Source organism: Oncorhynchus kisutch, linkage group LG3 (genome assembly GCF_002021735.2).
Source record: "Oncorhynchus kisutch isolate 150728-3 linkage group LG3, Okis_V2, whole genome shotgun sequence".
NCBI lineage: Eukaryota > Metazoa > Chordata > Actinopteri > Salmoniformes > Salmonidae > Oncorhynchus > Oncorhynchus kisutch.
In genome coordinates this window covers 29,948,797-29,973,724 of record NC_034176.2, presented here as the reverse complement: position 1 = coordinate 29,973,724, position 24,928 = coordinate 29,948,797, and the positions used below count along the sequence as shown (strand labels likewise).

Here is a 24,928-nt window from a genome sequence, read left to right as displayed (position 1 = left end):
AGCATATACCGTTAGACATAATCTTCAGCTCAGGTAGACTTTATTGTAGGTCTAGGTTTTACATGATCATGTCACTCTCACCGTGCACGCTGCAGATGTTCAGCTACTGCTGACCAGTATCAGTAGTGACATGACGCTTTGGATAGCACAGGTGGTTATATTGCACTGGAACCAGACCGGAATTCTCCTTGACCATACTGGTCCCAACCAAAGATGAATGAGAAGATCACTGGAAAACATATCTGCTTCCTTTTTTACATGAGAGAAGCTGCCAAACAGAACCCGGAAAGGGTGATCAATGGACTCATAAGGCCTGTCAACAGATCAAAAACCTGAAACAATGGATGTGCGACCACCAAGAAGTATGCCAACTCCCTTTTGATGTGAACCGCCAGCAGAAAAATCTTGTATGTGAGGAGGCTTCACTCTCTACACACAATGGTTGAGAAAAGGAACAATATGACGAGTAAAAGTATCTTTATTAATTAATTCATATATTTATTTATAACCACATTTATTTATCAGTGTACCAATAAGTGTCTTAATTATTAAATGGACTCATTTGATTCTAGTTCACATATTGAATATACTGTTTAAAGTAACTGTCCAGTGTTTCCAGATTTCTATGAAATATGACCTATAAAAAATATGACCTATAAAAAAATGCAAGTAGTTATGTTAAAAAGCATCTTTCCTGTGTTGGAATGGTGTGTAATGTTATAGAACTGAGAGGCATGATTGAGGGCTAGGCATACCCCAACAACAGAATGGTGTGTAATGTTATGGAACTGAGAGGCATGATTGAGGGCTAGGCATACCCCAACAACAGAATGGTGTGTAATGTTATGGAACTGAGAGGCATGATTGATGGCTAGGCATACCCCAACAACAGAATGGTGTGTAATGTTATGGAACTGAGAGGCATGATTGAGGGCTAGGCATACCCCAACAACAGAATGGTGTGTAATGTTATGGAACTGAGAGGCGTGATTGAGGGCTAGGCATACCCCAACAACAGAATGGTGTGTAATGTTATGGAACTGAGAGGCGTGATTGAGGGCTAGGCATACCCCAACAACAGAATGGTGTGTAATGTTATGGAACTGAGAGGCTTGATTGAGGGCTAGGCATACCCCAACAACAGAATGGTGTGTAATGTTATGGAACTGAGAGGCATGATTGAGGGCTAGGCATACCCCAACCACAGAATGGTGTGTAATGTTATGGAACTGAGAGGCGTGCTTGAGGGCTAGGCATACCCCAACAACAGAATGGTGTGTAATGTTATGGAACTGAGAGGCGTGATTGAGGGCTAGGCATACCCCAACAACAGAATGGTGTGTAATGTTATGGAACTGAGAGGCGTGATTGAGGGCTAGGCATACCCCAACAACAGAATGGTGTGTAATGTTATGGAACTGAGAGGCGTGATTGAGGGCTAGGCATACCCCAACAACAGAATGGTGTGTAATGTTATGGAACTGAGAGGCGTGATTGAGGGCTAGGCATACCCCAACAACAGAATGGTGTGTAATGTTATGGAACTGAGAGGCGTGATTGAGGGCTAGGCATACCCCAACAACAGAATGGTGTGTAATGTTATGGAACTGAGAGGCGTGATTGAGGGCTAGGCATACCCCAACAACAGAATGGTGTGTAATGTTATGGAACTGAGAGGCGTGATTGAGGGCTAGGCATACCCCAACAACAGAATGGTGTGGGCGTATACTGGGCATAAAACATTTAGAGTAGACTGATTGGCCAGCTCATCCTAAAATAGCACATTTTTGAAACCGTCTGTTTGAGATACACGTTTGAGGTGGGGTTTTTGAAGGGTTTGTTCTCCAATATATGCTTTGGCCACATACAAGTATAGGATAAGTCAACATTATTTGGGTATGAGTTAACAGAATATGAACTTTTAAGTGAGATTTTCACTGTACAGTTAGTTACAGACAATTCTTGGATTAAAGTATCATTGTTATCAGTTGATAGTCATAGAAGAATATTAGCCATCATTGGAAATCTTTTCAAAATAAATGGTTAAATGTAAATGTGGTGTTATACCTGATACAAATCCGTTAACATGGAATAAAAGTACTATTCAGAAAAAAATGTCTTGAACATGAGAGAAACTGTCAAAGAGCAGAAAACTGTACTGTTGTCATACTTCCTAGACTTGTAACATATGCACTCGGGAATGCAAGAAAGGAGGATATTGATGTGACCTAAACACAGTACAAAAACACAGAAACCATGCTTGGGGAAAAAATGTCTTTACTTTGTAGACCAAGAAAGAGAATATTTACAACACTTACTGTATCTCAGGGGGAACAAACATAAAAAGACTCCCAAAAAGTAATCTCATAAATGAAACCTCCCCTTAAACAAAATACTTAATCCTTGTTTTATAACTTAAACCAGGTCATGATTCTTGACTAAATAATATTGGAAACTTTCCCCACCACATAGTAACTGCTTGGCAAACACATTTTTAATGACATCCATCTGCTCTTGTTCTTTTGGAGTCTTTGCATAGTTCCAATTCCCTTTGAACGGAACAGAAATAAAACCTTTGATCTGAATGACACTATATTGATGTTAGTTGTGATTAGCCCACAGAAATGCTGTCTCATGTGGCCAATACTGTACATGGGGCTCAGAATCAGTAACAATAATACAGTCCCCAGTCATAGGATAAAGGGTACTCCACTCGTAGAGTAGCAAAGAGTGCAAACATTTAGGTGATCACAGTTATTGAGATGTATTAAGGACTCTCATAAAGCCCATATAGCCTCTAAAAAAATAACATACATTCAGGAAATACAAAACCAATAGTGCTAAATGTGATATAATTCCAAGCAAATTCCGTTGTGCATCAAAATAATAAATACAACAAAAAACAAATACTAAATCTCACTCTGCAACAGTCAGGAGTTACAATAATAAAGTATATTCATGTATTTGCTGTTCTGAGGTGCATTGCTAATAAAGGAGTAGTTTCTCTAAATGCCTCCCACAATGTACCAATGTAGGTCAGGGTTTCTGAGACTAATAAAGGAGTAGTTTCTCTAAATGCCTCCCACAATGTACCAATGTAGGTCAGGGTTTCTGAGACTAATAAAGGAGTAGTTTCTCTAAATGCCTCCCACAATGTACCAATGTAGGTCAGGGTTTCTGAGACTAATAAAGGAGTAGTTTCTCTAAATGCCTCCCACAATGTACCAATGTAGGTCAGGGTTTCTGAGACTAATAAAGGAGTAGTTTCTCTAAATGCCTCCCACAATGTACCAATGTAGGTCAGGGTTTCTGAGACTAATAAAGGAGTAGTTTCTCTAAATGCCTCCCACAATGTACCAATGTAGGTCAGGGTTTCTGAGACTAATAAAGGAGAGACGTGAAATTAAAGTTTCTACTTTTGCAATATAACCTATAATGTTTAACTGTATCTTAGACAAATACGATCTGAACTATGAGAAGAGCAATGTATCTTTGACAGGCTAGCATAACGCTGTCATAAGCATACCTTAGACATAAGGATGGCTTGATTATAAGAAACAAAAAAAGAACATCATACTTATGCTATGTATGTAACCTGTATGCTTACAGTATGGCTGATGCTTTCTTCACCATAAAATATCCTGATTGTGTTTGTTTGGTTATAGGGAGCAGCATAAAAAGCTCACCAGCGCATCCCTGAGAGAACAAGAAGAAAAAAAGCAACATTCACCACATAATGTTTGAATGCTCCTATAGCACAATGTTTGTTTAAAAGACAATGAAATAGTAGGCTGCAACGTGTAAGATTAAATGTGCTCAATGTGCTTCACACCTGTCCATGGCCTTGTCCAGGAACCACCCAGGGTCCATTAGTAAAGACTGAATTTTCCTTGAGTGAAAAGTGAACCTTTTTCCATGGATAGACTTTGGCTTAACATCACTGAGGATATTAAAGACTTCTGGTATTATTTGAACAGTCCAACCCCCCAAGAAAAGGGTAGAATACCCAGAACGTCTGGCAACAAAAAACTGGGACACCCTCCCACTTCACGGAAGACAACTGTGCATGAGTTTGAGACCCCACCAGATGCAAAGGCACATGAGCCGAATTATGATGAAGAAACAGTAGTAAGTAGATACTGAAGGCTTTCAGAGTACTCAAAGCATACTGCCAATCAGTGCTAAGCCTTTTTATAGCCTTTTTGATAACACTCAATGTATCCACACTCACCGTCATACAACAGAGAAAACAACAACAGAACCAACAGAATCTCAGGACGCTACAACTCATTCAAGAGATATTTCCCTTTTATGACAAATCATATGCCGTTTTCTTCGTTTCATACCTTAAAATAACAATAAGAGCTCAATAAAAACTAAAATACCAAATAAAACGAGCAAGCAGGGTAAAACACCTCTGGTTCAACACCATGTTATTTACCTGCCAAAGTACAGTGCCTTCAGAAAGTATTCATACGTACTCCATTTTTCTTTGGTGTGTTACAGCCTCAATTCAAAATGGATTAAATCTAAAAAAAATTCTCACCCATCTACACACAATACCCCATAATGACAAAGTGAAAACATGTTTTTAGAAATGTTTGCAAATTTATTGAAAATAAAATATGTAAATGAGATATTTCTGTAAGTATTCACACCCGAGTCAAAACTTTGTAGAAGGACCTTTGGCAGCAATTATAGTTGCGCGTCTTTCAGGGTAAATCTCTGAGCTTTCCACACCTGGTTTGTGCAACATTTGATTCAAAATTCTTCAAGCTCTGTCAATTTGGTTGTGGATCATTGCTAAACAACCATTTTCAGGACTTTCCATAGATTTCAAGTAGATTTAAGTCAAAACTGTAACTCTGCCTCTCAGAAACATTCACCGTCTTCTTGATAAGCAACTCCAGTGTAGATTTGGTCTTGTGTTTTAGGTTATTGTCCTGCTGAAAGGTAAATTCATCTCCCAGTGTCTGTTGGAAAGCAGACTGAACCAGGTTTTCCTCTAGGATTTTGCCTGTACTTAGCTACATTCCGTTTCTTTTTTAACCTGAAAAACTCCCCAGTCCTTAACGATTACAAGCATAATGTTGGATTCTAGTTTGAAATATACTTATTAATGTTACCATACTAGAACTTATTGATTACTTTACATGTATAAGGAATGCATACATTTGGGTCTATAGAGAGTGTAAGAACTAGGTGTATGGAAAGTTACTGAGTGAGGAAGGGGGAGTGCAGAAAGTTTACATTCTCAAAACATGGTATTGTTAAATCTCATGGCTCCTAAAGAGAGAAGCAAACTGCAACAGTCTGGTTTCAGTCACTGATAAGGTAGGACAGCCGTGGCGTAGGCAGGAGTGAGGAATTTGTCCCGAGGTCGGGTCAGATGAAGTGACAAGGAACAGTCATATTACAAACATTATACTTCCATGCCCATGAAGGTTCTAGCAGGAGGCGGGGCCATGACCACACCAGTGAGAGGAACCAATTAAGTCTGGACTTGCAAAAGAGATGTATTGGCGGTTTAGATGTGCAAGGAGTTGACTCAGCCTAGTAGAAGGGTATAAATATATGTGCTTGTGTAAACACGTCTTTTGCCTTTGCAGCTGTTTCACCCAGTGGGGGTATAACTTGGTTTGAACTGTTCCTAGTCATCCGTTTGAGTTTTTACTCTTTGTTCAGAACCTAACAATACCCATAACATGATGCAGCCACTATGCTTGCAAATATAGAGAGAGTGATACTCTGTAATGTGTTGAATTGGATTTCCCCCAAACATAACACATTGTATTCAGGACAAAAAGTGAATTGCTTTGCATAATTTTTTACAGTATTACTTTAGTGCCGTGTTGCAAACAGAATGCCTGTTTTGGAGAAGAAAATACAATTCTGTACAGGCTTCCTTCTTTTCGCTCTAATTACGTTAGTATTGTGGAGTAACTACAATGTTGTTGATCCATCCTCAGTTTTCTCCTATCACAGCCATTAAACTCTGTAACCATGAGAGGTTGGTTTCGTTCCTCTCCGGCTACTGAATTAGGAAGAACCAATGTAGGTCAGTTTTTTTTTTACAAATATACCAATAGGTGCCCTTCTTTGCAAGCCATTGGAAAACCTCCCTGATCTTTCTGGTTGAATCTGTGTTTGAAATTCACTGTTTGATTGAGGGACCATACAGATAATTGTATGTGTGGGGTACAGAGATGAGTTAGTCCTGTTAAACACTATTATTGCACTATTATTGCACACAGAGTGAGTCAATACAACTTATGTGCAAATATTTACTCCTGAATATATTTAGACTTGCCATAACAAAAGGATTGAATACTTATTGACTGTAGACATTTTAGCTTTTCATTTTGAATTCATTTGTAATTTTATAATAAAAAAATAAAATAAAAAATATATATATATATATTCCACTTTGACATTATGGGTTACTGTGCATAGGCCAGTGACAAAAAAAACTACATTTAATCTATTTTAAATTCAGGCTGTAACACAACAAAATGTGGAAAAAGTCAAGGGGTGTGAATACTTTCTGAAGGCACTGCAGGCCTTAAAACTAATTGGGAGTTCCACCATCAACAGTGTGGCGAGTTACATTAACAAAGAGCAATGTTATTGCTGGGTTCATAATATGCTGCAAATGTTGTTCTGTGTGTCTGGTGTGTATTGATCATCCAAAGTAATGCACCGAGCTTGGGTTGTTGACCGCAAAGCCCAGTCGATGTGTAGGAATGAGAGGTCAGTAAGCTGGATGAGGTCACGTATACAAAGACCACAAACTTCATGTCCTGTTCTAAATGGTCATGGATAGGGTGGAAGACAGAGTAACTTCTTTGGTTTACCTTTACGGCAAACTAGTGCTGGTACTTTTCCATTCTGTAGTTTCAAGGTCTTTTTCAATCTGGAGAGGTTAGAGTACTTTCTGGTAGAGACCCTCTGTGGAGTGCTGTACTAGAGGGTACTATAACCATGCACTCTATCTGAATCACTCTTCCCCTCCCCTGGAGGTGCGGCTAGGAGTCTGCAAAGTTACTGTGGGTGTTGGTGACAGCCTGGGTGGCTTCCTCAGGCAGAAGGGTGGGGTCAGTAAGGATGGATGTGCTAGTGCTGAACTGTCGGAGAGTGCTCAGTACCACTAGACAACAGAAAGACCAATCAGCTATACATTCATCACAGTTGACATTTTGTGTGACAAGTTACACAAAACAAGTTACAAAAAATAAAAAATTTTCCCCTCCATAAAATAATTTATGAAACAGCAGACAAAGACAAAGAGGAGCTAGCATGCCTCTCAGTAAGGCTTCAGATTGTGCATCTGACTCTTCATAATCCTACTTCCAAAAGCATGCTAATCAGACGGTAGTAATATATAGTTTGCTAGTAAAAGTCTATGATCCAGGGAATCGATAGAACATCACTAAGAGATGCACAAAAACAATGTACCATTAAAAATGGGTGAATCTTCACTTTAATACTTGGTGGAAGCACCCATGGCAGCCATTACAGCTTTGAATAATTTTGAATAAGTCACCAACAAGTCTTAAGGCAACAAATATCCATTGTTTTTGTAAAAATTGCTCAAGCTCAGTAAATTTGTTTCGGAATCATTGATGGTTAGAAAAATTCAAATCTTGGCTCTGATTTTCACACAAATTTAAGTCAGGACTGAGACTGGACCATTCAGGAACAATTAACACCTCTTGGAAAGCTAATTCTGGTTTGTCTTTGGCATTACTTTTGTGTAATTGTCCTGCTGGAAAATACAACTGTATCCCAGGGTTAGGTATTCAGAAGACTGTGGCAGGGTTTCTCTAACTTTTTACCTGGGCTTTGCTCCTTTCATATTTATTTTGATCCTGACAAACTCCCCAGTCCCTGCCGGTGAGAAGCATTCTCATAACATGATGCTGCCACCACAATACTTAAATACCTTATCCTGGGTTATGGTTTTATTTTTCAGCGGGACAATTACACAAATGTAATGCCAAAGACACACTATGATGGCTTTCCAATAGGTGTTGAGTGTTCCTGAATGGTCCAGTTTCAGTTCTAACTTAAATTTGTTTGAAAATCAGCGACAAGGTTTGAATATTGCTGTCCATCAATGATTCCTAACCAAATTTACTGAGCAAGATCTAATTTAATCTATTTTTAGATGTAATTTTAAGGCAGCAAAATGTGCAAAGGGGTATGTAGACTTTCACTAGGCACTGTAACCTAGTGAACTGAACTGTCTCCAGTGAAGATAATCTCTGACGTCAACATCCCTCCCTCTTAGATTGAGTGTGTAAGAGACACAGGTTGAACAAGAGACTGAAGGAGAATGTATTCTTTCTTGTAAATAAGTGACAGGGAAAATATTGTGTGTGAGATCATGTCACATCAAGAGGTAAATCTTTCCTTACAAAGATAAATGGGGGTGAAATGGACTATTAGACATTCTAAAAAAAGAAGTATATCGTACATCACACACACTGTACCATCTAACACCTACAGACAACTAGTCATTCAAGTCAAAATCATAGTGAAATGCTGTAATGCAGTGATATTCAAACTTTTTTCAGGCAGTCTTTTTGTCGAGCAAAACTTTGAGGAAAGTAATACACAGAGCACAACAAACTTCGTTGAAATACGTCAAGTGTCCTTATAGGTATATTTGGCGTGGAAAATGTGAATCCAGCTGTACAGCCTATTGCCTGTTTCTGTTTACGAGTCTTTTATTAAATAATGTTAAACAATGTGTCTGTTTGCTGCTTTTCGTTAAATCATGCATAGCTGTTCTTTATATGGCCTAAAATAAACGTGTTCATATGGGCAGAAAATAATCTATAGGCTATAGCATACTGGATTTTTATCAGTTATGAAAATAATACCTTTAATGCAGAAAAGTGGATCTGGTAAAAGGCTGACATTTGGATGTTTCAGTTAAAACACACTGTCACATGACTATAGAAATGGAAACATTATGATTTTAGAGACACAAAGTAACAATAACCTATGATTAAAGGGTTATAGGCTATACCGTCATCATCATTATTCACATCATTCCAATTCAATCAAGTCACAATTATCGGCTTTGGTATTGACATCAATGAGCAGACTTTCCGATTATGAAATTAGGACCGAAGAAATCCACTGTTTATATAAAAAGTCTGCCTTTTCACCTACATTTTAACAGTCTAAATAAGTACGTAATGTAGGCTATTTCCAAATAATTGAATACCACATTGCGTTGACTGTATAGGCTATTATAGTAAAGATCTATCCGAGGTTCAACTTTAGGACAAGGGCATTTTTTTTAACTATAAACTATGTGGTAAACTATAAAACGAACTATTTGATACTCACCTCATGTCTTGATAATGTGAATGAAATCCATTTAGTTTTGAAATCAGTATTTGTCCATATCACCCATTGTTCCCATTTTCAATAAAGAAATATGCATGACAGACTCACAAGACTATAACATTGGAATGTTGTAAAGTGCTGCCCTACCCTGGCTGCCGAGGACACAGGTGAAGCCACTGAATACAATTAATTAAAAGGAAATTAAGCTTTTTGCTTTTGAACCCATTTTAAACATGCTATAGGCCTACATTTTTAGCCTGTATAGTTTAGACTATCCTTTCCGTAAAGTATGTTTTTTTTTAACCTTGCATGCAATCACAACAGCTGTTCACATAACTGTCAAAATTCTGATTCAGCTGATTGTTGAAACAAGGTTCAAGTTGAAGGTCTAATTTCACATATAAATGCTTATAGTCTGGAAGATGGCGCCGAAGAGGATGTTTTACATGCCAGTAACCAATTGTGCTATTTTGTTCATTTGTTTTGCGCTGTTTGTAACTTATTTTGTACATAATGTTGCTGCTACCGTCTCTTATGACCGAAAATAACTTCCGGACATTAGAACAGGGATTACTGACCACGAACTGGAAGAAGCTTTTTCCTTTAACAAGTCAGACATGAAAGATATACTGCTCGCCTGGGAACAGGCCCAGAACCCTGTCATTTGTGTGAAGAAAAGACGGAGGAAAAGAGGACGCAGATCGAGCTGCATTTTGAGAATCCGTAGGGTGAGCGAGTAAACTCCCACTGCCATCAATTCTACTTGCTGACATGCAATCATTGGAAAATAAAATTGATGACCTACGATTATGATTATCCTACCAACGGGACATTAAAAACTATAATATCTTATGTTTCACCGAGTCGTGGCTTAACGACGACATGGAAAATAGAGTTCTGGAGGAATTTTCAACGCACCGGCAGAACAGAGAAGCTACGTCTGGTAAGACGTGGGGTGGGGGTGTGTGTCTTGGTGCGCGACATCTAACATTAAAGAAGTCTCGAGGTATTGCTCGCCTGAGGTAGAGTACCATATCATAAGCTGTAGACCCCACTATCTACCAAGAGAGTTCTCATCTAAATTATTCGTAGCCGAAGACCGATGCTGGCACTATGACCGCACTCAACCAACTCTATAAGGCCATAAGCAAACAAGAAAATGCTCACCCAGAAGCGGCGAGCCTAGTGGCCGGGGGACTTTAATGCACTGTAAGTGCATCAACGACATTGTCTCAACAGTGACCGCACGTACAGTTGAAGTCGGAAGTTCACGTACACTTAGGTTGGAGTCATTAAAACTAGTTTTTCAATCACTCCACAAATTTCTTGTTAACAAACTATAGTTTTGGCAAGTCGGTTAGGACATCTACTTCATGCATGACACAAGTCATTTTTCCTATTGTTTACAGACAGATTATTTCACTTATAATTCACCGTATCACAATTCCAGTGGGCCAATAGGTTAAAAACACTAAGTTGACTATGCCTTTAAACAGCTTGGAAAATTCCAGAAAATTATGTCATGGCTTTAGAAGCTTCTGATAAGCTATTTGACATCATTTGAGTCAATTGGAAGTGTACCTGTGGATGTATTTCAAGGTCTACCTTCAAACTCAGTGCCTCTTTGCTTGACATCATGGGAAAATCAAAAGAAATCAGCCAAGACTTCAGAAAAAAATTGTAGACCTCCACAAGTCTGGTTCATCCTTGGGAGCAATTTCCAAACACCTGAAGGTACCACGTTCATCTGTACAAACATCTGTCCCAAACCATGGGACCACGCAGCCATCATACAGCTCAGGAATGAGACGCGTTCTGTCTCCTAGAAGTGAACGATGAATGAATGATTGACCCAAGTTAAACTATTCAAAGGCAACGCTACCAAATACTAATTGAGAGTATGTAAACTTCTGACCCACTGGGAATGTGATGAAAGAAATTAAAGCTGAAATAAATCATTCTCTCCTATTATTCTGACATTTCACATTCTTAAAATAAAGTGGTGATCCTAAACTGACCTAAAACAGGGAATTTTTACACAGATTAAATGTCAGGAATTTTGAAGGTGTATGTAAACTTCCGACTTCAACTGTAGATATCCCAACCAGAAGTCATGGATTACAGGCAACATCCGCATCGAGCTAAAGGCTAGAGCTGCCGCTTTCAAGGAGCGGGACACTAATCCGGATGCCAATTGATAATCCCGCTATGCCCTGTGGCAGGGCTTGAAAACTATTACTGAATACAAAGGGAAACGCAGACGCGAGCTTCCCAGTGACCGGAGCCTACCAGATGAGCTAAATGCCTTTTATGCTCGCTTCGAGGCAAGAAACACTGAAGCATGCACGAGTGCACCAGCTGTTCTGGATGACTGTGTGATAACGCTCTCGGTAGCCGATATGAGCAAGACTTTTAAACAGGTCACCATTCACAGAGTGCAGGACCAGATGGATTTACTAGGACGTGTACTCAAAGCATGCGCGGACCACCTGGCAAGTGTCTTCACTGACATTTTCAACCTCTCCCTGACTGAGTCTGCAATACCTACATGTTCCAAGCAGACCACCATAGTCCCTGGACAAAAGGAACACCTACGTGAGAATGCTGTTCATTGACTACAGCTCAGCGTTCAACACTATAGTGCCCACGAAGCTCATCACTAAGCTAAGGACCCTGGGAATTAACACCTTCCTCTGCAACTGGATCCTGGACTTCCTGATGGGCCACTGGATAGGCAACAACACGTCTGCCACGCTGATCCTCAACACCCTCAGGGGTGTGTACTTAGTCCCCTTCTGTACTCCCTGTTCATCCAAACACGACTCCAACACTGACGACACAACAGTGTCCTGATCACCGACAATGATGAGACAGCGTTTAGGGAGGTCAAAGGACTGACAGTGTGGTGTCAGGACAACAACCTCTCCCTCAATGTGAGCAAGACAAAGGAGCTGATCATGGACTACAGGAAAAGGAGGGCCAAACAGGTCCCCATTAACATAAATGGGGCTGTAGTGGAGCGGGTCGAGAGTTTCAAGTTCCTTGGTGTCCACATCACCAACGATCTATCATGGTCCAAAAACAGGGCACGAAAAATCCTTTTCCCCCTCAGGAGACCGAAAAGATTTGGCATGGGTCCCCAAATCTTCAAAAAGTTATACATCTGCACCATCAAGAGCATCCTGATTGGTTGCATCACCGCCTGGTATGGCAACTGCTTGGCATCTGTGCGAGCGTGGCAAGATAAATGCACACATACATGTTATTCAATCACTGCACTCACAATGCTCGCGCATGCCAACGAGCGTCTGTGTTGCCAGGGGCTAAAATATAAGTTGCTTCTATTTGTGACGCCGAACGCGATGCAAGTCATGTTTCACCCATCTCCTCATTGGCTTTTAGAAGAATATACCCACATGCCATCTCCTCATTGGTTATAACCACATGGGTGATTGAAAGATGAACTGAGGTCGGTCGGTCGGTTGTGGTAATACACCTTATTATGAAAGTTAGATGCCAATCGCCATATAAAGTCCAAAGAAGAAAAAGCCTGGAAGGAGAAGAGATGACTAGAAACGATTCGGTTGACCGTTTAATGTGTGGATTAATTGTCCGAGTAGAGGACCTTGTGCACAGGTAAAATAACAACTCAACGTTTATGTCCCAGGACAAATTAGCTAGCAACAGCAAGCTAGCTAGCTAAATAGGTCAAATTAGCTAGCAACTGCAAGCAAGCTAGCTAAATAGGTCAAATTAGCTAGCAACTGCAAGCAAGCTAGCTAAATTGCCATACATGTTTAATGCTTTTTGACCTGTCCCCAAATTAATATAATTGTTTCAGAGTTTGCTTTGATATTTCAACCTGCGTGTCGTGATCGCATTTGGTGTGAGGGGACAAAATCTATTTGCGCACGATGGCACACACGGACGCAGTTTGGGCATGGTGTGAGGCAAGACCTGAAACCCGACTCAATCATGACTTACTTCAAGCCAGCGGCTTTTAAAGCTTTCACAAAGGTGTTTCCTGGGACTCTCAACCTGGGTTGCTTCTTTCACATGAAACAGGCCATTTGGCAAAATGTACAAATGTTTTCCAAAGTGCGATAAAAGTACCTCCACGACACCGACTATGCCCAAGAGATCAGGGAGCTCGGCGTGCTAGCATTCGTCCCGCCGGCTGATGTAGGCCAATGTGTCCACGACCTTCTGGATACCCGGTTCTTTCAGCGCACGGAATGTCAACTGGAGGAGCTCCTGACATACTTTCAGACAACATGGGTTGGGGAGAAGGTCTGATGCATTTTTTGTATTTTGCTAAGCTTATTTGTTGATAAATACATGTTTTATAGTGAATGGTTGGTGTGAATGGATGGTGTAAAAACTATATGAAATTAAAATACATTGTAGAAACTAGATACAGGCCTAGATCGATTATAGTTTGTTTTTAGCCTTAAATATACACACTGCTCAAAAAAATAAAGGGAACACTTAATCAACACAATGTAACTCCAAGTCAATCACACTTCTGTGAAATCAAACTGTCCACTTAGGAAGCAACACTGATTGACAATACATTGCACATGCTGTTGTGAAAATGGAATAGACAACAGTTGGAAATTATAGTCAATTAGCAAGACACCCCCAATAAAGGAGTGGTTCTGCAGGTGGGGACCACAGACCACTTCTCAGTTCCTATGCTTCCTGGCTGATGTTTTGGTCACTTTTGAACACTGGCGGTGCTTTCACTCTAGTGGTAGCATGAGACGGAGTCTTCAACCCACACAAGTGGCTCAGGTAGTGCAGCTCATCAAGGATGACACATCAATGCGAGCTGTGGCAAGAAAGTTTGCTGTGTCTGTCAGTGTAGTGTCCAGAGCATGGAGGCACTACCAGGAGACAGACCAGTACATCAGGAGACGTGGAGGAGGCCGTAGGAGGGCAACAACCCAGCAGCAGGACCGCTACCTCCGCCTTTGTGCAAGGAGGAGCAGGAGGAGCACTGCCAGAGACCTGCAAAATGACCTCCAGCAGGCCACAAATGTGGATGTGTCTGCTCAAACGGTCAGAAACAGACTCCATGAGGGTGGTATGAGGGCCCGACGTCCACAGGTGGGGGTTGTGCTTACAGCCCAACACCATGCAGGATGTTTTTCATTTGCCAGAGAACACCAAGATTGGCAAATTCGCCACTGGCGCCCTGTGCTCTTCACAGATGAAAGCAGGTTCACACTGAGCACGTGACAGACGTGACAGTCTGGAGACGCCGTGGAGAACGTTCTGCTGCCTTCAACATCCTCCAGCATGACCGGTTTGGCGGTGGGTCAGTCATGGTGTGGGGTGGCATTTCTTTGGGGGGGGGGGGGGGGGGGGGGGTCGCACAGCCCTCCATGTGCTTGCCAGAGGTAGCCTGACTGCCATTAGGTACCGAGATGAGATCCTCAGACCCTTTGTGAGACCATATGCTGGTGCGGTTGACCCTGGGTTCCTCCTAATGCAAGACAATGCTAGACCTCATGTGGCTGAAGTGTGTCAGCAGTTCCTGCAAGAGGAAGGGATTGATGCTATGGACTGGTTTTGACTTGTTTTAAGGACATTACATCAAAGTTGGATCAGCCTGTAGTGTGGTTTTCCACTTTAATTTTGAGTGTGACTCCAAATCCAGACCTCCATGGTTTGATAAATTTGATTTCCATTGATAATTTTTGTGTGATTTTGTTGTCAGCACATTCAACTATGTAAAGAAAAAAAGTATTTAATAAGAATATTTCATTCATTCAGATCTAGGATGTGTAATTTTAGTGTTCGCTTATTTTTTTTTAGCAGTATATATATATATATATATATATATATGCACAAATTTATATATAATATTCTGCCCATACTAACTTATTTTAGGCCATAACTGAACCAATTTCTGTATATACACACACAATATTCTACCCATGAGCGCTAATGTATATACTATATTTGTAGCCATTCGTGATTAAATGAAAAGCACTAAAAACAACTGCCCATGTGAACGAATGTAGGCCAATAGGCTATACAATATTTAGAACCATATGAGTAAACGAAAAGCAGTAAACGTACACATTATTTCACATTCTTTAATAACAGACAAACAAAATCACGCAATAGGCTACAGATCACTTCACAGCTTCACCAGGAAACTCAACGTATTGTAGCCTCACGTGGATGAAAGAGTAGCGGAGGAAGGAGTTCGCTTCTACTGCAGTGTTCATGGCAAAATATTATGTGTTGCAGTGGTGCTTCGCTTTTTCAGCGGGGACTCAAATGATTATTTCCACCAACATTTCTGGAACCCCATTTTTTTTTTTTTCGCCGGAAATTCTGTAGACCCCACCACAAATGTAATGAAACACCCTTAAAAATGGGTACATTTAGATTTTCATATCAACAAATAACCATCTCTCCTATCAAAATAAAGATAACCAATATATACAGTGCCTTCAGAGTATTCATATCCCTTTACTTATTCCACATTTTGTGTTACACCCTGAATTTAAAATGGATTAAATTGAGATTTTGTGTCACTGATCTACCCACAATACCCCATAACGTCAAAGTGGAATTCATTTTGTAGAAATCTTTACAAATTAATTCAAGCTGCAATATGTAACTTTTTGGGCAACCCAACCAACTTCACATAAAAATATGAGTTATAGATCTGTCACTCATTGAAAGTAGGTCTAAGAAAATGGTAGATATGTTCTATGTGTATTATTTCTATGCTTCCCATTCTTTAGTTTTGTTTTTGTGTCTGTTACTTTCAGTTTTGAACACCAGCTTCAAACAGTAGAAAATACAATATTTTTGGTTATGGAAAATATATTTCACAGCCGTTTAGATTGTAAAATGATTCTCTACACTATACTTACTTGTTTTGTCACTTAAACTGAAATTAGGCAAACTATAAAAATTTTACCGGGTAATGATGGAATGATATGTACATAATACATCTTTAAAAATGAAAAGCTGATATTTCTTGAGTCAATAAGTATTCAACTACTTTTTTTATGGCAAACTTAAATAATTTCAATAGTAAACATGTGCTTAAGAAGTCACATAAGTTGCATGGACTTGTGTGTAATAACAGTGTTAAACATAATTTTTGAATGATTAACTCATCTCTGTAGCCCACACATAGAATCATCTGTAAGGTCCCTCAGTTGAGCAGTGCATTTCAAACACAGATTCAACAACAAAGACCAGGGAGGTTTTCCAATGCCTCGCCAAGAAGGACACCTATTGGTAGATGCGTAAAAAAGCAGACATTGAATATCCCTTTGAGCATTGTGCAGTTATGAATTTTACACTTTGGATGGTGTATCAATACACCCAGTCACTACAAAGATACAGGTGCCTTTCCTAAATCAGTTGCCAGAGAGGAAGGAAACTGCTCAGAGATTTCACCACGAGGCAAATGGAGATTTTTAAACAGTTGCAGAGTTTAATGGCTGTGATAGGAGAAAACTGAGGAATGGATTAACATTGTAGTTACGCCACAATACTAACCAAACTGACAGAGTGAGAAAGGGACCGAATAAAAAAAGATTCCAAAACATGCATCCTGTTTGCAATAAGGTACTACAGTAATGCTGCAAAAAATGTGTCAAAGCAATTAACTTTTTGTCCTGAATACAAAGTGTTATATTTGGGGCCAATCTACAACACTGAGAACCACTTCATATTTCAAGCATGGTAGTGGCTGCATCATGTTATGGGTATACTTGTCATGAGCAAGGACTAGGGAGTTTTTGGGGTATAAAAATAAACAATAGAGCTAAGCACCAGCAAAATCCTAGAGGAAAACCTGGTTCAGTCTGCTTTCGAACAGACACTGGGAGACAAATTCACCTTTCAGCAAGACAATTACCTAAAACACAAGGCCAAATATACACTTGAGTTTTTTAATTTAATTTTTTTTTATTTTACCTTTATTTAACCAGGCAAGTCAGTTAAGAACACATTCTTATTTTCAATGACGGCCTGGGAACAGTGGGTTAACTGCCTGTTCAGGGGCAGAACGACAGATTTGTACCTCGTCAGCTCGGGGGTTTGAACTCACAACCTTCCGGTTACTTGCCCAATGCTCTAACCACTAGGCTACGCTGCCGCCCTCTTGCTTACCAAGACAACATTGAATGTTCCTGAGTGGCCTAATAAGAGTTTTGACTTTGAAAATGTATGGCAAGACTTGAAAAGGACTGTCTAGCAATGATCAACAACCAACTTGACAGAGCGTGAAAAATGTTAAAGAATAAATGGGAAAATATTGTACAATCCAGGTATGCAAAGCTCTTAGAGACCCAAAAACACTCTGTAATCGCTGCCAAAGATGATTCTAACATGTACTGACTCAGCAGGTTGAATACTTATCTAATCAAGATACAGTATATTAGTGTTTTATTTTTCCATATAAAACAAATAATCTTTGAATTTTTCTTCCACTGACATTAGAGTATTGTGTGTTGATCGTTGACAAAAAAAACTATTCAATCCATTTGAATCCCACAATGTAACACAGCAAAATGTGTAAAAAGTCAAGGGGTGTGAATACTTTCTGAAGGTACTGTACATGCATTTACTCAATACACATGAAAAGTTTGGACACACCTACTCATTCAAGGGTTTTTCTTTATTTGTACTATTTTCTAGATGGTAGAATAATAGTGAAGACATCAAAACTATGAAACACATATGGAATCATGTAGTAACCAAAAAAAATGTTGAACAAATCAAAATATATTTTATATTTGAGATTCTTCAAAGTAGCCACCCTTTGCCTTGATGACAGTTTTGTACACTCTTGGCATTCTCTCAACTAGCTTCATGAGGTAGACACCTGGAATTAAGTTAAATTAACAGGTGTGCCTTGTTAAAGGTTAATTTGTGCAATTTCTTTCCTTCTTAATGCGTTTGAGCCAATCACTTGTGTTGTGACAAGGTAGGTAGGGGTGGTATACAGAAGATAGCCCTATTTGGTAAAATACCAAGTCCATATTATGGGAAGAACAGCTCAAATAGGCAAAGAGAAATGACAGTCCATCATCACTTTAAAACATGAAGGTCAGTCATTATACAACATTTCAAGAACTTTGAACGTTTCTTTAAGTTCAATTGCAAAAACCATCAAGCGCAATGATGAAACTGGCTTTCATGAGGACCGCCACAGGAAAGGAAGACCCATAGTTACCTCTGCTGCAGAGGATAAGTCCATTAGAGTTAACTGCACCTCAGATTGCAGCCCAAATAAATGTTTTACAGAGTTCAAGTAACAGACACATCTCAACATCAACTGTTGAGAGGAGACTGTGTGAATCAGGCCTTCATGGTCGAATTTCTGCAAAGAAACCACTATAAAAGAACACCAAGAAGAAGAAGAGACATGCTTGGGCCAAGAAACACGAGCAATGGACATTAGACTGGTGGAAATCTGTCCTTTGGTCTGCTAAGTCCAAATTTGACATTTTTGGTTCCAACCACCGTGTCTTTGTGAGATGAATGGAATGAATGGATCATCTCTGCATGCGTGATTCCCACAATGAAGCATGGAGGAGGAGGTGTGATAGTGCTTTTCTGGTCACACTGATGGTGATTTATTTTGAATTTATTTCGAATTCAAGGCACACTTAACCAGCATGGCTACCACAGCTTAGTGGGGCTATCATTATTTTTCTACAGGACAATGACCCAACACACCTCCAGGCAGTGTAAGGCTATTTGACCAAGAAGGAGAGTGATGGGGTGCTGCATCAGATGACCTGGCTTCCACAAATCACCCGACCTCAAACCAATTGAGATGGTTTGGGATGAGTTGGACCGCAAAGTGAAGGAAAAGCATCCAACAGGTGCTCAGCATATGTGGGAACTCCTTCAAGACTGTTGGGAAAGCATTCCAGGTGAAGCTGGTTGAGAGAATGCCAAGAGTGTGCAAAGCTGTCATCAAGGCAAAGGGTGGCTACTTTGAAGAATCTCAAATATTTGTTGTTTAACACTTTTTTGGTTACTACATGATTCCATATGTGTTATTTCATAGTGTTGATGTCTTCACTATTATTCTACAATGTAGAAAATAGTCTAAATAAATAAAAACCCTTGAATGAGTAGGTGTGCCAAACTTTTAACTGGTACTGTATTTATTTTTATTATCTTTCTCAATAAGTTAATATATTATCCTATGAAATAATACGTACTCTGATTCTCCCCCTGAAAGAAAATGTTTTATTTTGCGATCCCCCTGCAATTCCATTTGAATATCACTGCTGTAATGGAACCACTTGCCAACCGCCACTTCTCTATCCACCTCCTCACTCTCCTACTCTGACGCTGCAGCTACAGGAAGACTGATTATCAGGAAAATCATGGGGGAATCTTGAAACCATTTAATTGAAAACATTGAGTGTGTGTCTGTGTAGATTTTTGGTTTTATTATCCTTGGCTCAGAGGTTAAGTTTAGGGTTACAATTAGGGTTAGATTTAGGGGTAAAGGTTAATGGGAATCAATTGTTTGATCCTCACAAGGTTAGTAAAACTAACATGTGTGTGTGTGTGTGTGTGTGTGTGTGTGTGTGTGTGTGTGTGTGTGTGTGTGTGTGGGGGGGCTTTTACTACCCACAAGGATAGTAAAACAAGGACAATTATCCCTCATGGGGACATTTCCCAGATCGCTACAACGACAAAGGCTATTTTAGGTTTAGGGTTAGCATTAGTGTTAGAATTAGGGTTAGGTGTTAGGTTTAGGAGTTGGGGGTTGGGATTAAAGTTAAAGTTAGGGAAAATATAATTTTGAATATTTTAGGTCCCCACAATGACAGTAAAACATATGCTGCGTGCGTGTGTGAGAGAGAGGTTAGGGGCATTGAATGTAGTTTACTCACTGGGCCTCAGCACATGGAGGGAGCAGTGACGGTCCAGCCATTGCAGTGTGGTCTCACACAGCTCCCCTTTGCTTGTGGTGGAGACAGTCCCATTGAAGGACTCAAATAGGGGTTTAATAATGATGCTGAACTAAGGATGGTGGGTCAAGGGTCAAACACACACTATTTAGGGAAAAGATTCAAAGTTGCATCCTATTTCAATCTCAGAAGACATATGAACGAATCTCTCTGGCAGGAAGGACCTCAGATGTACTCAGATGGCTCATGGTATACAGTCCTATATCATACTACTTCATTTTCTACAGTCGTAACCTTTCACAAGTCCCCCTGAAACCAAAGATTATAGCTCTTCTTTGCTTATATACAGCATCTAATCTGACATAAATTAAATAAATATTAAAAGTAGCCTGATTGAATCTTATATCATTATGACAAAGTCATGTTAAATGCAAAAGTCATGTTAAATGTCAGTGATAAGGGTAAAAACGGATACGATCCAAAACTTCCAGTTCTGAAGTGTGCGGCTCTTCACGTACTCATCAAACTTCTCCCGCATGTGGTCGAATCGGTGGCGTGTGATGGGCACACCTGTAGCAGGCAGCTGCTCCTGACACACACTGTGGCACAGCAATAGCACACAGACCAGATTACTATGTCATGTATACTCATACTCTAACTGTTTCCTGAACTCGTCTACTCAGATAAGAGAGATAACATAACAGTGAGGCAGTACATACTTTATGGAGGCATTGACCTCCTCAATCTCCTCCCGTAGCCTTTTGGTCTCCTTCTGCATCTGCTGCCTCTCCTGCTGCAGCTTCCTAATGTACTCCACTGTCTTCTGCAGCGTGACTGCATTACTGATCTGGTATCAAACACAACAAGAATAGGTGGCGATATTGGAAAGGTCATGACATGTCGTCAACTGCTGGAGCATTCAACAATGTGTGGGTATGTATCATTCTTTCATGACTTTACCATTTCAGACAGAATATGTGATATAATACTTGTAAAATAAAATTAAACAATGGGTACTGTTTACATTTCACATTAGAGAGGTGTTAAACAATGGAAATGTTAATGAACTTACCTGCAGAAAAAGCATAGAACCATTCACACAGCCCTGATAACTGTATTTGGTTATAGGGCTTTTAATTTACAATGTTGTTTTTTTTACCCCCTACCCCCTTCCTATATATGCAAAAATCTGGCATAAAAAAGCAGGCATGGTAAATGTGGGATTTTGGTCTGCGTATGAAAGGGATACTATATTTGTACCCTATACCTGAAAATAATAGGATGTGCAAACACTATGCTTCTGAACTGATCTTTAAATAAAAGCCATCAAAAGCTAGATCTGGAATATATTAGTAGGAGGACTCAGTAGACCAATGACAGACAGACATGGCTTTACATTGGACTGAGACTTGAGAGCAGGAATCAGGCTGCACAGCATTTTGAAGCCAATGTTGATGTTGAAGCGCCTCTTCTGTTCAGCAGTGATATGGGTCACCCTACGGCTCTGGAACAAACAGGGAGAGAACAGACACACACATAATCAGAATGATTAGTCTGCAATGATTCAACGGCAGGCACACAACACTGGACCTGCTTGAAAAAGCTGGAGTCATACACAGTCACATACACAGACAGAGAATAGTAGGCAGGAGGGTGGGCTGCTGTTACCTGGTTGGACTCGTTCTTGGAAAGGGCAATGCAGCTGCTGTGTGGAGACTGAGGACTGGAGATCTGCTCTGACCCACACAGTGACCCCTGACCTGAGCTACGGTCCTCATGCCCTGGGAGACACAAATTATCCACACTTACCAAAAACCATCATAACAAAGACTGCTACACCAGTGAGCACTGTTGGGGAATAATCAGAATTAGTTGGTAACATAGGTAAGATGTTTTATATTCATCATATGTTTGTAAGTTACTTCTCATCAGAATGTGTTTGTATAATACTGTGGCCGGGGTTGCAGTTATCTGTTCTATGTCAAGACTAAGTTACTTGGGCTGCAGAGAGGGGAGAAGTCAAGCGTGTATCTCTTGGCTCCACAATGTCTGTGTGCCAGTCAATGTGTCTCTGTGATCTTGTCAAGATAGGATGGATTTGATATATGCCTGTTGATATGGAGGATTGGTTTATGGTTCTGAGTTTGAGAAAATAACATAGTTTAGGAGACAAAGCTGAACGATAAATTATGCCAATGCTGTCTGGCTATGTGTGTCTTTGCTATAAAGGATGTCAGTTGCAATGTGTAAGGGACTCTCAGAGAATTCATTTATACACACTGAATTGATCTGAGAGTCACAGGGTTGTGATGGAGCTCATATAATTAAATATGGACTTTGTGATAACTAACTCGGACTTGTGTGTGGTTTGCTCTCATGATTTGGTAAATACAGGAAATTTCCATGACAGCACCAACTCACATTAAAGACAATTCATTAATTTTCTGGGAAGCAGATCAGTACTGTAAACATTCCAAAACACTGTGTATGAATGTGTTACCATGCCACATCCTGTATACACATGTAGAGCTAATAGATTGATAGCTTATGTTTGACAGGAGGAAAGCACCCTGTGACACATGACTGAGTTTAGTGTACATACAGTGGGGCAGAAAAGTATTTAGTCAGCCACCAATTGTGCAAGTTCTCCCACTTAAAAAGATGAGAGAGGCCTGTAATTTTCATCATAGGTACACTTCAACTATGACAGACAAAATGAGAAAAAAAATCCTGAATATCACATAGTAGGATTTTCTATGAATTTATTTACAAACAAGCAAGATTTCTGGCTCTCACAGACCTGTAACTTCTTCTTTAAGAGGCTCCTCTGTCCTCCACTCGTTACCTGTATTAATTGCACCTGTTTGAACTTGTTATCAGTATAAAAGACACCTGTCCACAACCTCAAACAGTCACACTCCAAACTCCACTATGGCCAAGACCAAAGAGCTGTCAAAGGACACCAGAAACAAAATTGTAGACCTGCACCAGGCTGGGAAGACTGAATCTGCAATAGGTAAGCAGCTTGGTTTGAAGAAATCAACTGTGGGAGCAATTATTAGGAAATGGAAGACATACAAGACCACTGATAATCTCCCTCGATCTGGGGCTCCACGCAAGATCTCACCCCGTGGGGTCAAAATTATCACAAGAACGGTGAGCAAAAATCCCTGAACCACACGGGGGGACCTAGTGAATGACCTGCAGAGAGCTGTGACCAAAGTAACAAAGCCTACCATCAGTAACACACTACGCCGCCAGGGACTCAAATCCTGCAGTGCCAGACGTGTCCCCCTGCTTAAGCCAGTACATGTCCAGGCCCGTCTGAAGTTTGCTAGAGAGCATTTGGATGATCCAGAAGAAGATTGGGAGAATGTCATATGGTCAGATGAAACCAAAATATAACTTTTTGGTAAAAACTCAACTCGTCGTGTTTGAAGGACAAAGAATGTTGAGTTGCATCCCTAGAACACCATACCTACTGTGAAGCATGGGTGTGGAAACATCATGCTTTGGGGCTGTTCTTATCCAAAGGGACTAGGACCACTGCTCCGTGTAAAGGAAAGAATGAATGGGGCCATGTATCGTGAGATTTTGAGTGAAAACCTCCTTCCATCAGCGAGGGCATTGAAGATGAAACGTGGCTGGGTCTTTTAGCATGACAATGATCCCAAACACACCGCCCGGGCAACGAAGGAGTGGCTTCGTAAGAAGCATTTCAAGGTCCTGGAGTGACCTAGCCAGTCTCCAGATCTCAACCCCATAGAAAATCTTTGGAGGGAGTTGAAAGTCCATGTTGCCCAGCAACAGCCCCAAAACATCACTGCTCTAGAGGAGATCTGCATGGAGGAATGGGCCAAAATACCAGCAACAGTGTGTGAAAACCTTGTGAAGACTTACAGAAAACATTTGACCTCTGTCATTGCCAACAAAGGGTATATAACAAAGTATTGAGATAAACTTTTGTTATTGACCAAATACTTATTTTCCACCATAATTTGCAAATACATTCATTAAAAACCCTACAATGTGATTTTCTGGATTTTTTTCTTTTCATTTTGTCTGTCATAGTTGAAGTGTACCTATGATGAAAATTACAGGCCTCTCTCATCTTTTTAAGTGGGAGAACTTGCACAATTGGTGGCTGACTAAATACTTTTTTGCCCCACTGTACATACAACAAAAAAAGTAAGGGCCTGGCGTATGTCACTCTCACCAGTACTTGTGGAGGGTTCTTGTTTCTTGCGGCTGGAAGAGTAGGTCTCCTCTTTAGGGATAATGAGCTGGGGAGACTTCGGAGTCTGTGGAAGGATGTGAAATCCAGGAGCCTGAGATAGAGGGATGTAAAGAAATAAAACACAAAGTAAATGAAAACTATCTTTATTAAAACAGTTGAATGCAAAGGGGGCGCTTCAGAGCAGACCGGGTCTTACCCTTGATAGGCTGGAGGAGCCGATGATCACGCCCGTTGAGGGAACCACATCTGCTTTCAGGGGGGTTGGAGTAACAATCACTGCACTGGTATGCCCTGGGAAGGGTGCTGGGACAGCAAAACATCATCTGTCAGGGCCTTTGACATTAAAACCACAGGGTAAATGCGGATTCTCTCATGTATTTAATGTCTAATATTGAGCCTGGATGTCATTGATGAT

The 24,928-nt window shown here is 40.3% G+C and overlaps 1 protein-coding gene across 5 annotated transcripts in view; it reads right to left on the bottom strand.

Annotated features, from left to right (window-relative positions):
* Positions 1 to 2,888: 2,888 nt before the first annotated feature.
* Positions 2,889 to 24,928, bottom strand: part of LOC109879938 (MLX-interacting protein-like) — a 45,681-nt gene continuing 23,641 nt past the window's right edge. For 4 of the 5 annotated variants that reach the window (XM_020472145.2, XM_020472152.2, XM_031820551.1 and 1 more), the window contains exons 10-17: positions 24,710 to 24,816; positions 24,493 to 24,604; positions 21,945 to 22,057; positions 21,673 to 21,780; positions 20,996 to 21,123; positions 20,752 to 20,875; positions 20,259 to 20,388; positions 6,469 to 7,147 (exon numbers count right to left, since the gene is read on the bottom strand). In XM_020472145.2, coding sequence (XP_020327734.1) covers positions 7,026 to 7,147; positions 20,259 to 20,388; positions 20,752 to 20,875; positions 20,996 to 21,123; positions 21,673 to 21,780; positions 21,945 to 22,057; positions 24,493 to 24,604; positions 24,710 to 24,816 — 944 coding nt within the window. In that variant the 3' untranslated portion in view covers positions 6,469 to 7,025. Of the gene's footprint in view, positions 3,697 to 6,468; positions 7,148 to 20,258; positions 20,389 to 20,751; positions 20,876 to 20,995; positions 21,124 to 21,672; positions 21,781 to 21,944; positions 22,058 to 24,492; positions 24,605 to 24,709; positions 24,817 to 24,928 lie in introns of those variants that run through there. The other variant, XM_031820572.1, reaches the window with a different exon arrangement.